The sequence below is a fragment of the Microcebus murinus genome, chromosome 4 (genome assembly GCF_040939455.1).
Source record: "Microcebus murinus isolate Inina chromosome 4, M.murinus_Inina_mat1.0, whole genome shotgun sequence".
Taxonomy (NCBI): domain Eukaryota; kingdom Metazoa; phylum Chordata; class Mammalia; order Primates; family Cheirogaleidae; genus Microcebus; species Microcebus murinus.
In genome coordinates, this window is record NC_134107.1 from 87268643 (window position 1) to 87284330 (window position 15688).

Below are 15688 nucleotides of genomic sequence, written 5' to 3' on the forward strand. Positions count from 1 at the left end.
AAATCTAATTGTTTTACAAAGGAAAAAACCTCACTGAAGAGAGTGGGCAGCAAAAAGTGCTGATCTAAATAACTTTGGAAATCAGTGGAGTCTACAGACTAAAGGCAAAAGGAACCAGACAACCGCTCTACTCTAGTTTAAAAAGTTGTTTCCCACAGGGCTACAGGTTAGCAATTCTGATAATGCTATACAATTCAACTGGAATGAACAATTATGTAAATGGATGGCAGAGCGGGAATTGATAGATAAGCAAGAAGAGGAGGTCAGAATAATTCATGTGGTAATGGATTAGAGTTGAAGATACTAGTACGAACTCATGTTTAGCTTGATATAGATACAGGTAGCTACAAACAGAAATATTGGGACTTATGTGCATCTACACAGGCTAGTATACCATATATTTCTTTAATGTGTCTTCTGAGAGGAACTGAAAGAAATGATATCCAAGTAGCAATTAGCATACCTAGGACCTAGATCTTAGTTTTTAACATCATTCTCTGATACAAGGAATCTGAACTCCCCAAAGAAATGGCTGATTCCAGTACTGGAGCAGAAAATATATAAAATGAGCCTGGAGCATTTTATTGTGCCAGAAGGCACACACACAAAAAAAGGCAAAAATCCCATTGATAAAGGTATGTCAAAAGGACACAGAAGCCAACTAAAAGAGCTCTCAATGGCCAAACCTGAAATGAATTAAGCAACAAAATAAATAAAGTAGTATAGGATTATAACACAAAATATAAAGTATCTATGAATTCCTATTGACATAAATAAATATTTGAATAAATAAATAGAGGGAGAAGAGATAAATCTTCCATGCAGAAAAATTTCAAATAATTTATAGATGAGGAGGAGCATAACTCTCTCTCTACCCCTTAAGTGTGGGCTGTACATAGGGACTTTCTTCCAAAGAGTATAGTTGGGGGGGAGGGAAGGAAGGAGAAGTTAGGGAGATTATCTTTACAGCAGAAAAACCTGAAAAACACTAACTCAGCCAGGTGATCAAGGTCAACATCAACAGTGACACATCGTGTTGATAGTATGTACCACTGATACAATGTCATAAATATGGCACTTTACTTTTGTGGTCTTCCTTCCAAAAATCAAATTCCTAGTTTTATCATGAGGAAAATGTCAGAAGAATTCCAACAGAGAATACTGACCAGTGCTCCTCAAAACTGTCAAGGTTATCAAAAACAAGGAAAGTCTAAAAAACTGTCCCAGCCAAGAGGAGCCTAAGAAGACATAACTGCTAAATGTAATGTGTCATGCATCCTGGATGGGATCCTGGAAGAAAAATAAGACACCAAGGAAATCTAAATAAACTATTCAGTAACAACATCAGAAACTGATTAACTAAATTGTAACAAATGTACTACACTAGTATAAGAGGCTAATAATAAAGGAAACTGCAGGGTATATGGAACTCTATGTGCCATCTTCTTAATTTTTCTATAAATCTAAAACTGTTCTAAAAAAAGTTTTGTGTTTTTTTTTAAAGCATAATGTTAAGACAAGGAGGTGGATGGACCATGTTTATTAAAAAAAAAAAAAGGAGAGTGGAGGCAGGATTGACAGCTGAGAAAGTTATTAACTGACTAATGAGTGCTAATACAGTTTCATTAATATATCTGAATTTAAGACATTACTTTAAATATTAGACATATAAGCTGAGTAAGAATTATTGAATTACTTTGAAATATTGCTATTTCAGCTTAAGGGCAAAACAACTCCTTAGAAACTCATAATTATATATGATTAACTTACAGAATAACTAAAGGGAATGATTTGTTATTAGTTATTAGCTACAGTGGATGAGATAGGCAGTCAGATATTTTAGGAAACTCACAAAATTCCTTCTGATCAGTATTTCAAATATTTCTACATTGAAATATTCACAGATCACAGGCTGACGGTAGATGGTAGTTTTTAGAGCAAAGATAGCAGAATAAAGCATAGGTGGAAAAAGGAAAGATTCAAATGATTTCAAAGCCTTCAGAATTAAAAGCCTAGTCTAAGAAAGAAGAAACAGAGCAGCCAACTCTCCGTAAACTGAAAGCAAAGAATTTAATGCCATCAGAAATGACTAATTGGAAAAGGTAAATGCCTCACAACAGAAGAGGAAAACAGAAGAAAGGGGAAAGGAATGCATGAGATAATAGCAACAGTTGAAGAAATAGAAATGTCTGTTTATTGGCCAACAGTTTCCTTTGGCCAGTGAACAGAAATGCCTACTTTGGAATGCACCCTATAAAGCAGGAAGCTATCAAATGGTTTGTACGCTTAATACCTCCGTGCCTCCCTGGACTCAGTCTGTCTTCAGTCCACTAGAGAAAATGAAAAAAACCCTGAACTTCTCTTAAGGCATTGCAGGAAATTTAAGTGTTACCTGATGTTTAATTTATTCTTAGATTTTTAAAGGTATGAATCAGACTAAAGGGGAACGAAATATTTATACATAAATATGTATATATTTATATGCATTTATAAATGTATACATTTATGCAAATGTATAAATACATTTATACATAAATACCTTATTACATAAGGTAATAATTACAAAACTTTAAACGTTTATGCGAAAGTCAGGAAATAAATTTGGAAAAATTAATATAAGTAATTAGTTAAGGTGGGTTTTTTAAAAATTGGTTAAATGCTGAATGGAATTTTTACATTTACCTTTTTGATAAAGTATGGAAGAAAAGAAAAGAGGAGAAAAAGAAGGGTAAGTAAATAAAGTAAAAGAAACCAAATCCAAACTGATAAATTGACTATCTCAACAACCTAAAGATATTAAAGACTAGGGGTGTGTGAGTATGTGTAAGTATACATATACAACAAACAATATAAACATGTAAATGTATATTCTCCAAACTATTAATATTAGTTCCTGAAATTAGCATTCACTCATTCAACCTTTTCTCACTCCCTCTACTTCAGCCTTTTCTGTTCCATCAATGCCAAGCTCTTTTCCTCCTTAAGGCTTTTCCCTCACTGATGCTCCTTCCCAAAATATTATTTATTCATTTTTTCATGTTACTTGCTCCTTCTCATAATACATATCCTCACTGTAATACCTCAGCTTATCAAAAATAATACCCCCATCATTTTATTACTTTGTTTTCTGTCCTATTTCACTAGAATACAAGCTCTAAAAGTCTATCTGATTCTCTACTTTCCCCCAGTGAATAAGCAGGGTCTGGCATGTATCAGGTATATAAAAATTATTTACTTAATGTAAGAATTAAACTAGTAAATATTTACTAGGGCTAGATGCTTGGTATACAATGGTGAGTAAAAGTTATCTCTGTCTACATGGAGCTTAACAACTATTAGGGGAAAGACCCAATAAGCAAGTAAAACAAAGAAAATATAATAAACTTCTTCAAACTGTGAGATATTCTAAGAAGAAACAAACAAGTTCTATGAGAAAGTATGCAAAGATTAACAAATGTTATATTTCTTACCTTAACACCTATTGCAACAATAAGGTGCTTGGGAAATTGAGAGCTGTCAAAACAATATAGACATTTTTCCATTTGTGCAGCAAGACTCTGATGCTCAGCAATAGCTTTTTTCCTCTGGTTCTCTTCTTCTTCACCAAGACATTTTCTCTCAGCTGCTTTGGAGACAAACATGTCATCCAGAGTATAATAGTCTCCATCTGCTTTTCCCATAAACTGAAAAACCAAAATAATATTAGTGGGGAGAAGGTAGTGGTTAAGATTTTATTGTACTGTAGTATCCTAAAATCACATCTGTAAGTTCTGGGATAAAATTCATACATTAAAAGAAAAGAAAAAGAAAAATATGATCCAAATTTAAGTGTGACCATTAAGTTTAAGTTTAAACTGGGAGAAAAACCTCAAATGAAATACAACCTATTTCAAGTTGACTGATGAGAAATCAAAAAAGAAAAGAAATATATCCTACTGTAGCAACTCTCAGCTGACATACTCTATTTCTAAAAGTTGTTTTTCTATTAAATCATGTACCCAGACTGTAATGCTAAAAAAGTCAGCATCTAAATAGATATGCTGAATGGATCAGAAATTTAGCTATTAACCAAGCCTGTTTAAAAAAAAAAAAAGGAAGAAGAAGAAGAAGAGCAAGACAAGATAAACCAATAGAATTGCATTGAATCATATTAAAGCCTTATGAGGTAACATGGCATCAGAATCAAATTCTTTTACTTCCAGATGATTTAAGCCCCTTAAGTTGATTTCTGACTTGTTATCCTTGTTCCTTACAAAATATTTGAGCATTAAAACTAACATATTAGAGACATAATAAGTTTTCATGGCACAAGAATGAGTCATTCTTTCATAAGTGATTATTTCTTCAAGGAAGAAAAAAAACCATCAGCATGGCCTAGGAAAAGAGAAGAAATCACTGATGTTGAATCACAGAATAAAGAAAACTTCATCTCAGACACTGAAAATGGAAGTGGTATTTCAGAACCCATAAATAGCATAAGAGATTTGACCTGTCAGCAACCAAAATCTAGGACAGTTTTTAATTTCATACTCTCTTACTATCTAAGAAGTAATATATAAAAATGAAATTTAATGTTACCTTTGACAAATAAGTGGCAATATTTTTCATTAGAATATTTCCATGTCTAAAAGAACTGGTAACATTATAAGTAATTTCTCTGCCATTCTTGTCTTACAGTATACATAGTTTAACATCAAACTACTGAGATACATGAGTGCTTTCTTTTTCATTTTAATCTGTATGATATCTTTAAGAAGACTATTCAACAAAGATGTCTTTCTTATTTTTTTTTTTTTTTTGAGAAAGTCGGTATGGTGATTTTAAGTTTACTTTTCCAGTGTTTCTATCTTTAGTGTTATTGATAACACATATTATGTGAACATGCATAAAAATCCTGATTCCTCCCTGAAGTCCTTACCAGAAGAGAGAAAATGACAGGAATTAGAGGCAGGACTCAAGATTGTTCTACAATATCATGTTGGCTTATGTGTAATTCTATATATTCAATAATTAAAGTAAGGCATGAATTACGGACAAATGATTTTTTAAAGGTACTATAAAAACATTGCTAGTTTTATTCAGGCAACCTAATAATATACTTGTGCCATTTGTTAGGCATCTGAGCTTTCAATTACACACTAAAATATACTGAAAGAATATCACTACTTTTGAAATTTAAAAACATATATTCTATCCTCGATTCTGTGCATTACAAATTAAACACCCATTCCAGGAAACCTTCCCCATGACCCCACTATCCCGGTGACCACCATTCTATCTAATAAAACCTGAATATGACAATTTCTCTACAGCTCAGTCAGTGTTGTAATCACTTTGAAATTTTTAAAAATGTGGTCTCTACCAGAACAAGTGGAGAAGGTTGACAAAAAAGGACAAGAAAAATAAGAGATGAAAGATTGTGCTTCCCTCTACCCGAAGTTCAATGCATCATTTTATTCATCATTTTTGTGCTTGTTTTTAAAATACTGTTTCAAAATCAAAACTACAGACATCAATGAGAACAGAAAATATCTGAATTTTCTGAGCAATTTAGTGTAACAGTGCAAAAGGGGTTTTTGGAGTTCCATGCACTTGACTTCAAGTCTCAAATATGTGATCCCAGAAAACAAATATTTACTGAATGCTATTATGTGCTAAGGACTATACTAGACAGAATACAATGGTCAGCAAAAGCAGACATAATCCCAATGGTATAGAACTTATAGAATAGTGGGAAAGACATTAACTAAAGCAGCAGTCCCCAATCTTTTTGGCACCAGAGACTAGTTTCATGGAAGACAATTTTTCCATAGGGAATGGCAAGCGATCGATGGGGAGCAGCTGTAAATACAGATGAAGCTTCCCTCATATACCTGCTTTCTGGCCAGCCTACCTGCCACTTGTCTCCTGCTGTACAGCTGGGTTCCTAACAAGCCATGGACTGGTACCAGTCCAAAGCCTGGGGCTTGGGGACTGCAGAACTAAAGGATTACTCAAACAACTGTCAAGTTAGGGCTGTGGTGGCAATTTGAGATGTGAACAGAGGAAGTAACCCAGTCAGAGGTGAAGGCTTTCTTGAAAGAGCAATAATAAAGGTGGGATCTGTATTAATCTTCTATTTAATCAATTAGATAAAAGCAGGTAAAAGGTGGCAAAGAGTAACAGAAACACCTAGAGTCTGTGGCAGGTGAAAGTACAGCATACGTGAGAAACTGAACAAAAGTCAGCACGGCTGGAACAGAGGAAGCAAAGCGAAGGAGAGTGTGATTCCAGATAAGGCTAGAGATGTAATGACCAGATCATTCCAAGTCTTGTTAGGCAACATTAAAGAATGTGGTCTTTAACCTAAGAGCAATGAAATATCACTTGAAACATTTTAATCTAGGGGCTAGAGGATCAGATGTATATTTTGGGAAGAAAAATTACTCTGGCTTCAGTGAGACAGAGTTAAGAAAGAATTGGAAGAAGGTAAGGAATGCCAGCAAACGCATTAAGATGCTATTTTGTAGGCGCAGGTAAGAAATGATGGTAGCATGGATAGGGTAGTGGCAATAGCAATGAAGAGGAGTACACTGACTGGGAAAAGGGAGGGGACAAGATCAGTGACAGATTTGATGTGAGAATGCAGGAGAGAGATCACTCTTCCTCATCTGATGACTTCTAGCTTTCTGACCTAGGCTAGACAGTAGGATTATAAATGACACAGGAAACACTAAAAACAAACCAGATTCGTTAACGGGATCCATGATCCTAGGCAAGCTGATTATCTCTGAACATCAATTTTTTTCATTAAATGGGATTAATAATACCAATCCTTACAGATAATTGTAAGTGTTAATGTATATAAAGTGGCTGACACGTAGAAATTCTTCAAAAAACTAATTATTATTATTTCTCCCAGATTCTCCCAGGACTGTGTTCTCAAATGAGGGCAATTTTGCCCTGCCTCCCATTTGGGACATTTGGTAATGTGTGGGAGACATTTTAGGTTATCATAACTTGGAGTGTGAGGGGTTGCTACTGGTAATTACTGGCTAAAGGTCAGTAATTTGCACTCATTTTACAGTGCACAGAAACCCACCCACAGCAAAGAAGCAGCCAGCCCAAGATGTTAATAGTGTCAAGGTTGTGGGGAAACCAGGTTCCAGAGGGATTCTGATACTGATTACTGCAACAAGGAAAGTTCTTTTGTATTCAATGATAACAACTTATCTGCATGAGTTAGGGAGTCAAATTGATTTAGTATTGATATTCTGTTTTATCAGTTTCCAAATTCAAGTAGGGTAATGAAAGAAGTTAGTAAATTAACTTAAATTTTAAGCATATAAAAATATTAATATCTTCTAACAATGAGAACTAATTTGTGTTCTCATTTTGATGTTTGAATGAAAAACCTGAAATACTACAAATTAAACTAGTATCTTATAGTCAGTTACTCACATTCTTACATAAAAACCCTACAAAAACTGAAGCCTTTTTTTTAGAGCCATTATGTAGGGACATTGGTTTGCAACAAATCTAATTAGTATTGCATTATTACACATGGATTACCAATGAAGAACTGCAATCTAATTCTTACAAAAGTATTTCAAGCTTTATGTCAATGTTTTTAAATCAAAATTTTAACCAAAACTGTGAAACTATCCTTCAAACTCAAAGCCCTTGAATTCACTGGATATGACTTAGTTGATTAAGTTTCACATAATTTTGAACTCTATTTTTCTCTTAAAAAACGAATAAACTACTGAACCAATATACTCAACTGTCAACAATTTAAACATTGGCCAAAGTCTGAAAGAACTGGCAAAAAATCCTCATAAAATCTCACCATAATCAAGAACTAATCACAACTGATACCACTCTACACCCAATAGGATAGCTATTATCAAAAACAAAACAAAACAAAAAAACCAGAAAATAAGTACTGGCAAGAATGTGAAGATTCCAGAACCCTTGTGCATTGCTGGTGGGATCGGAAAATTGTGCAAACTATGGAAGAAACTTTGGTGGTTCCTCAAAAAGTAAAACATAGAATTAGCATTTGATCCAGAAATTCCACTTCTAGAAATATATCAAAAACACTTAAAAGCAGAGACTTGTACATCAATGTTCACAGCAGCAGTATTCACAATAGCCAAAAGATGGAAACAGCCCAAATGTGCATCAACATATGAATAGATTCAAAAAACTGTGTTATATACATACGATGGAATTATTCAGCTTTAAAAAGCAATGAAATTGTGAAACATGCTAAGTGAAATAAGTTAGATACAAAAAGAGTAGGTACTGTACGATTCTACTTATTATGAATTACCTAGAATAGACAAATTCACAAAGACAGAAAGAGGTTACCAGGGGTAGGGGGAGAGGGAGGCAAGTAGGAAGGTGGGAAGGGGATTATTGTTTAATGAGTATAAAGCTTCTGTTTGAGATGATCAAAAAAGTTCTGGAAACAAACAGTAGTGACAGTTGCAAAATGTTGTCAATATACGTAGTGCCACTGAATTGTACACTTAAAAATGGTTAAAATGGTAACTTTTATGTATGTTATGTACATTGTACCACACACACACAAAAAAAATCAGGACCTGAACTAAAGAATGTTAAATAAATTTTTCTGCTGTCTCGTCTCCCTACCACTCCCCTCACGCTCAGAAAAACAAAAACTACTTTGTTAAGCAGCTTAGACTAGATTCAAGCCTATAACTTTTAGAAAACAAATAAACCAAATCAATATTTATCTTATATAGTTCCACATAAAAGCAAAATATCACTTCCATTATTTTATGACATTCAAATTTCAAATTCCCATTAGGGGATATCACAGGAACACATACGTGGTTTCACACTCTTGAATTAGCTTCTCTCAAAGCAAATTTCACTTCATCTCTATGAAAGTCTATAAAAATGAAAACGACTACCATGAGAACTAAAATGCTCAAAGGGTACTGCAATAAGTTGGTAATTTTCAATATTCCTTATCTTATTCTACTCATACCATTAAGAAAGGTATATCACTTAATCTCTCAAAATTTGTTATTAATATTACAGTTTACTGAAAATTTTAGAGGATTTCAAGTGTGTATTATTATGGGAATATGTAATATATATTTTAAGATTATTTCTAGCAGAAAATATATTAAGCCTTAAGTGTTACAAACACAGGAAAAAAAATGAAACTGTCAATAGAAATACAAATATCTTTTATTAGACAATAAAATCATCTTGTTTTCTCATAATTTAAGGTAAAGCCTAATTACTTTGAGTCTTTTTTTTTCTCTCTTACCATTACTTGCTTGTACCTTCTGTCATTCCTCTCTTCCAGCCCATTTTTAATGCTCTATCAGTATAAAAGGGATAAAATTACTGCCCACAGTGCTAACAAAATTAATGAGGAAAGATGTATATAGATCTCATGAAAATGTGCCGAGTTTACGTTGCCAAGGAAACACTGACGTCTTAAATTTTAAATGGAAGAGTTTATATTTAAAGAATGTTGGAGTCAATAGAATGTATTTTAAGAAAGGGCAAATCATATATAGCTTATTATTCCCAGATACCCATAAATGAACCATGGAAATTGGACAAAAACAATTAAATTTAGTTAACAATCAACAACTATCTGTTAACATGAGCCATTTGAATGGCAGTACTGTTTTAAGCTGGACTGAAAGTTAAAAGATGAAGCTCTGGTGCTGGCTTTTCCAGCTCATTAGCTGTGGGAACTAGGAAAGTTATTTAGCCTTGTGTAAGCCATTTAATTCTTTTAGAGCTCAGCTTCCTCATTTGTAAAATGTGGAAGGTTATGCAAGATTTAGTAAGGTCCATTTCCAGAATCTAAAATTCTTTGGTTCCATGATTTTACAGAAAGAAACTTCTTTATCAGAAAGAAGTTACTATATACTTACTATCTTCTAGAAAATCATAATAAATGCACTGGCATGTATATAAGTAAGAAATTAGACCATATACCCTTCTTTTTCAGTATATTTTTTATTGTTCCCCTTTTTTCATTAATTATGTAGTACATATTCAGAAGAAAATGAGAAATATAGAGGGGATTTTAAAAACCCAATAACGAATTCCCTATTCCAAGGACATGGAAACAATCCAAGTGCCCATCATTTCATGAGTGGATTATTAAAATTTGGTATATGTATACAATAGAATATTACTCAATTATAAGACACAATGGTGATCTAGCACCTCTTATATTTTCCTGGCTAGAGCTTGAGCCCATCCTCCAAAGTGAGGCATCACAAGAACGGAAGCATAGGCTCCACATGTACTCACCATCAAATTGGCACTAACTGATCAACACTATGGTGTTCACACGGTAGTAATATTCTCCAGGGATTAGGGAGTTAGGGGAGTAAACTCACAACTAATGGACATAGTGAGCATTGTAGAGGGGAAGGGCATGCCTCTAATCCTTGCTTGGGTGAGGCAAAGTCATAAAAAATGTAACCAAAATGTTTGTACCCTTATAATATCCTGAAATAAAAATAAAAAGTAAAAAATAAATAAAAAATAAAAACCCAACAACTATAATTCCCCTATCCAAATATAATCAAGTTAACATTTAGCATGAGATACCTTTCTTGACCTGGTTATAAGAAAGAGATGCCAGTAAAGATCTAATGGTAAAATACAACTGGAAAAATAATCTGAATTTCAGAATTACAAGAAAAAGACAGACAGTAAAAGTTAAATGAATAAAATATAAGATAGTAATGAAAAGTAAAATATATATTAACAGCTAAAGACAACAGGATAGACCTGAATACTGACCAGTCATAGTATCAGCTTTCCTATTCAACATGAAACCTTTCCTGTTACCCCAGTTTAGATTAGGTTACACTGGTGCTACTCCCAAAAGACTTTTCACTTGTCTGTCATTGTACTTTGCATTATCCATAATTACTGAATTCATTTTTCATCGTTATTTATTTAATGCTTCTTTTCCCCACTAGCATAACAAGCTCCATAAAGTCGAAGATCATGTCTTCTTCATGTGCCAGTAGGTACCTAGTAGAACACCTCACACATTGAATGAGATCAGTTAACATTTGTTGACTAAATAAATAAACAATCGTGTTGTATATCAACTATTCCTGACTGGCTACTTTTCCCAAGGCCTAAGATCCATTTTCAGGTGAATCACTAAGTAAGGGAAGTACAGGTTGAGTATCCCTTATATGAAATGCATGGAACCAAAAGTATCTCAGATTTCAGATTTTTTTGGACTTTGAAATACTTGTATATACATAATGAAATATCTTGGGGATGGGACCCAAGTCTAAACACAAAACTCATTTATGTTTTATATACACCTTATACATTACCTGAAGGTAACTTTACACAGTATGTTTAATAATTTTGTGCATGAAACCAAGTTTGTGTACATTGAACATCAGAAAGCAAAGGTATCACTATCTCAGCCACCCATGTCAGCACTCAAAAAGTTTTGAATTGTGGACTATTTTGGATTTTGAATTTTTGAATTAGGGATGCTCAACTTGTACCCAAATTCAAAGACATTCGCATTAAAAATATGTATTCTTTAGATATCCTAGTTCAGAGACTGATAAACTACAACTGTCAGTCCAAACCAAGCCAGCCACCTGTTTTCGTAAATAATTTTTTGTTGGAATATAGTCATATCCATTCATATACATAGTGTCTATGGCTACTTTTGTGCCACAATAGCAGAGCTGGTAGTTCCAAGAGAAACCCAAAAATATTCATTATCTGGTCCTTTACAGAAAGTCTGCTAACCTCTGTCCTAGATTAATGCCTGCCAACTAACATTAAAAAGAAAGGATAATGAGCTTTTGTGGTCTGGTCATTAATGAAAGTATATAACATCTAAAGTATACACCAAAAATATTACTATCTCTAAAAATGCAAAGGCTTAGCTACTTTAGTTTATAAGCTTTTAAGAGTGAAAGAATTAAGCACAGTATTTATAGAAATGGTCGATATGCCAAATACTTTGTTTTTATAAGCATTTTAGCATTACTTCAAATTTTTAGCAAAGTTGATTTTAATTACTTAACATGCAAAACAAACTGCTACTATGCCGTGGTTAGTTATTAGGAAGGATAAACTAAAAATCACAATGCAAAATCAGCATTTCCAAAGCAACCTATACCTCCATAAGCTCTACTACATATAAGTAGGGTCTGGCATTGCTTTGTGTATTTCAAAAAGAAAACAACTTTATCCTTTTTAATGAGAAACTGCCAAATATGATTCAAGACTATTCTCTTCCTTCAGCTATCATGCACAAATCAATTTTCAGCCAAAAAAAAAAAAAAAGACATGAAAAGTTAACACAATTGATGCACAAAAGAGCTGGAGCTTACTGCATTTCCTTAGTTACTACAACCAAATTGACATCTCCATTAAAATAATACAAAGAAAATAATTTGCTTGGATAAAAATAAAATCCTTGTCAAAATGTTAATACAACATTACTACAAATTCAACAATATATAAAATTGGTCAACACTTTTTTAAAAAATCTGGATTGAATGTGTATCACTTGCATATTCAATATATTGTCTATCGAGTTTGTAGGCTTACTTAATGCTATCAATTCTAGCTGATTTCTGCTGAAATTATTAGGCAATATCTAAATCATATAAAATACAAAAAAATAAGCATTTACTTATAAATAGTATAAAAACTGAAGGGAAGGTAGGCACTTATTGCATGCCTAATGTCTATCCTATGAAAGCGTCTCTAAATAAGTTTTAATAAGAATAGTTTCACATAACTATTTGAGCCAAAACATGTCATTTTATAAAATTGAGGCATGATTTTGTACGTCAAAACTTTCTTTTGTAGCTAATATAGACTGGGAATGGAATTTTTAAGGGATAAATACTATTGGTTACTTTTTATAGTATTCTAGCTTCAGTAATGTTGTAGCCTAGTAAAGTTGAATTTTAAAAAATCCAAGACAAAAAATGTTTAGGGAAACAGATGAATGGAGATGCAATTATCAGCTAATATTGAGAGAGGAACACTCCTACACTGCTGGTGGACTGCAAACTAGTTCAACCTCTGTGGAAAGCAATATGGAGATACCTTAAAGCGATACAAGTGAATCTACCATTTGATCCACCAATCCCATTGCTGGGCATCTACCCAAAAGATCCAATGACACTCTACAAAAAAGACACCTGCACTCGAATGTTTATAGCAGCACAATTCATAATTACAAGGCTGTGGAAACAGCCCAAGTGCCCATCAATCCAAGAATGGATTAATAAAATCTGGTATATGTATACCATGGAGTACTATTCAGCTCTAAGAAACAATGGTGACATAGCACATCTTATATTTTCCTGGTTAGAGCTGGAACCCATACTACTAAGTGAAGTATCCCAAGAATGGAAAAACAAGCACCACATACATTCACCAGCAAACTGGTATTAACTGAGTAGCACCTAAGTGGACACATAAGTACTACAGTAATAGGGTATTGGGGAGGGGGGAGGGGAGAGGGGGGCGGGTATATATATACATAATGAGTGACATGTGCACCATCTGAGGGATGGTCATGCTGGAAACTCAGACTTGTGGGGGGTAGGGGGAAGGGGCATTTATTGAAACCTTAAAATCTGTACCCCCATAATATGCCGAAAGAAAAAAAAAAAAAAAAAAAACAATCCTATACAAAACAGTAGTCTCTCCTCAACTGTGGTTTCATTTTCCATAGTTTTCAGTTATCTGCAGTCAACAATGGTCTAAAAATATTAAATGGAAAATTCCAGAAGTAAAAAAGTCATAAAAGTTTAAATTGTGTGCCGTACTGAGTAGCATGATGAATCTTGTGCTATTTCACTCCTGTCCCGCCCGGGACATTAATCATCCCATTTTCCAGCGTACCCAAGCTGTATATGCTATCTACTTGTTAGTCACTTAGTAGCCATCTCAGTTATCTGATTGACTGTGATGGTATCACAGTGCTTGTGTTCAAGCAACCCTTATTTTACTTAATAATTGGCCCTAAAGCACATGAATAGTGATGCTGGCATATTGTTATAACTGTTCTACTTTTATAATTAGTTGTGCCTAATTTATAAATTAAAATTTATGATAGGTATGTAAGAAAAGGAAAAGAACACAGTATATACAGGGTTTGGTAATAGTTTCAGGTATCCACTGGGGTCCTTTGAACATATCCCCCATAAATAAGGGGGAACTACCATATAAATATTATAAGATCCCATAATATACAAATTAAACTAAAGAAAAACATAAAAGCATGCTCTACTATTTGTATCCTCAAAGCAATAAGCAATGGAGGTAAAATATTAATATGAAAAGTAAAAACAGGCCGGGCGCGGTGGCTCACGCCTGTAATCCTAGCACTCTGGGAGGCCGAGGCGGGCGGATTGCTCGAGGTTGGGAGTTCGAAACCATCCTGAGCGAGACCCCGTCTCTACTAAAAATAGAAAGAAATTAATTGACCAACTAAAAATATATATACAAAAAATTAGCCGGGCATGGTGGCGCATGCCTGTAGTCCCAGCTACTTGGGAGGCTGAGGCAGGAGGATCGCTTGAGCCCAGGAGTTTGAGGTTGCTGTGAGCTAGGCTGACGCCACGGCACTCACTCTAGCCTGGGCAACAAAAGTGAGACTCTGTCTCAAAAAAAAAAAAAAAAAAAAGTAAAAACAAGTCATGATCATTGTATCATAAATCAATGAAATAAAATCCCTAGACAAACATGGCAGAAGAAAAATATACAACCATAAACCTCAGATGGACACTCAGCACTGCCTGGCAATCCTACTTTACTTCACTCACAGGTTCTCCCAAAGATCATTTCTTACCTCCTTCTCAAACCTCTTTCTCTATCATCATTCTTAGTGACAACCCTGTTCATTTTTCCACTATCAAATTTATGAACGTACTTGCATCTATATACCAATACTCTGCCTTTCCTCTTGTTATAATTTATGTACAGTAATCAGTTCCTTCCCAAGGCCAACTCTTGTCACATTCAGTCTTGAAACTGAAATAATCAGGCTTCTCTCTGGGGCTCATATTCCCCACAAATAAGGGGGCACTACTATATAAATATTATGATAAGACCTCCTAATGTACAAATTAAACAAAAGAAAAACATATAAACATGCTCTATTATTTGCTGTATTATTATTGGTCCTTACTGGACCAAAAAAAAAAACCACACTTACCAAAAACACCAGAAACCTCCACATTGCCAAATGCAATGGTCATTTCCCCATCTTCAATGCTCTTACTCAACCTCAACAGTTGACAAAGTTATACATTACCTCCTTTCTGTCTTCTGAAACACTCAGTTTTCCTTCTACCTCACTGGCTGCACCTTCTTGGTCTCATTTGCTAAATCATTTCTGTCCTCTTCCAGACAGTACTCCAGCATAGTCTTCAGACTCTCCTCATTAGTAATTTCTTAAGTCCCATGGCTTTAAATACTATTTAAGTGCTTACAACATCCAAATCTATATGGAGGAACCAACAACTACCCAGAACTCCAGGGGCAGTCACCCCACACACCATGTGAATGTCTAATAGGTATTTCATACTTCACATGTCATTTATAGTACTCTTGATTTCCCACCCCACACAAAATTTGTCCCTCCCCCAGTTTTTCCCATTTCAACATATGGCATCAGCATTGCCCCAAA

At 34.2% G+C, this 15688-nt stretch overlaps 1 protein-coding gene across 2 annotated transcripts in view; it reads right to left on the reverse strand.

Moving 5' to 3' along the window:
- The window catches only part of CWF19L2 (CWF19 like cell cycle control factor 2), a 127142-nt gene that overhangs the window by 38949 nt on the left and 72505 nt on the right, over positions 1-15688 (reverse strand). For both annotated transcript variants that reach the window (XM_076002477.1, XM_020286673.2), the window contains exon 13: positions 3471-3683. In XM_076002477.1, coding sequence (XP_075858592.1) covers positions 3471-3683 — 213 coding nt within the window. The remainder of the gene's footprint in view (positions 1-3470; positions 3684-15688) is intronic.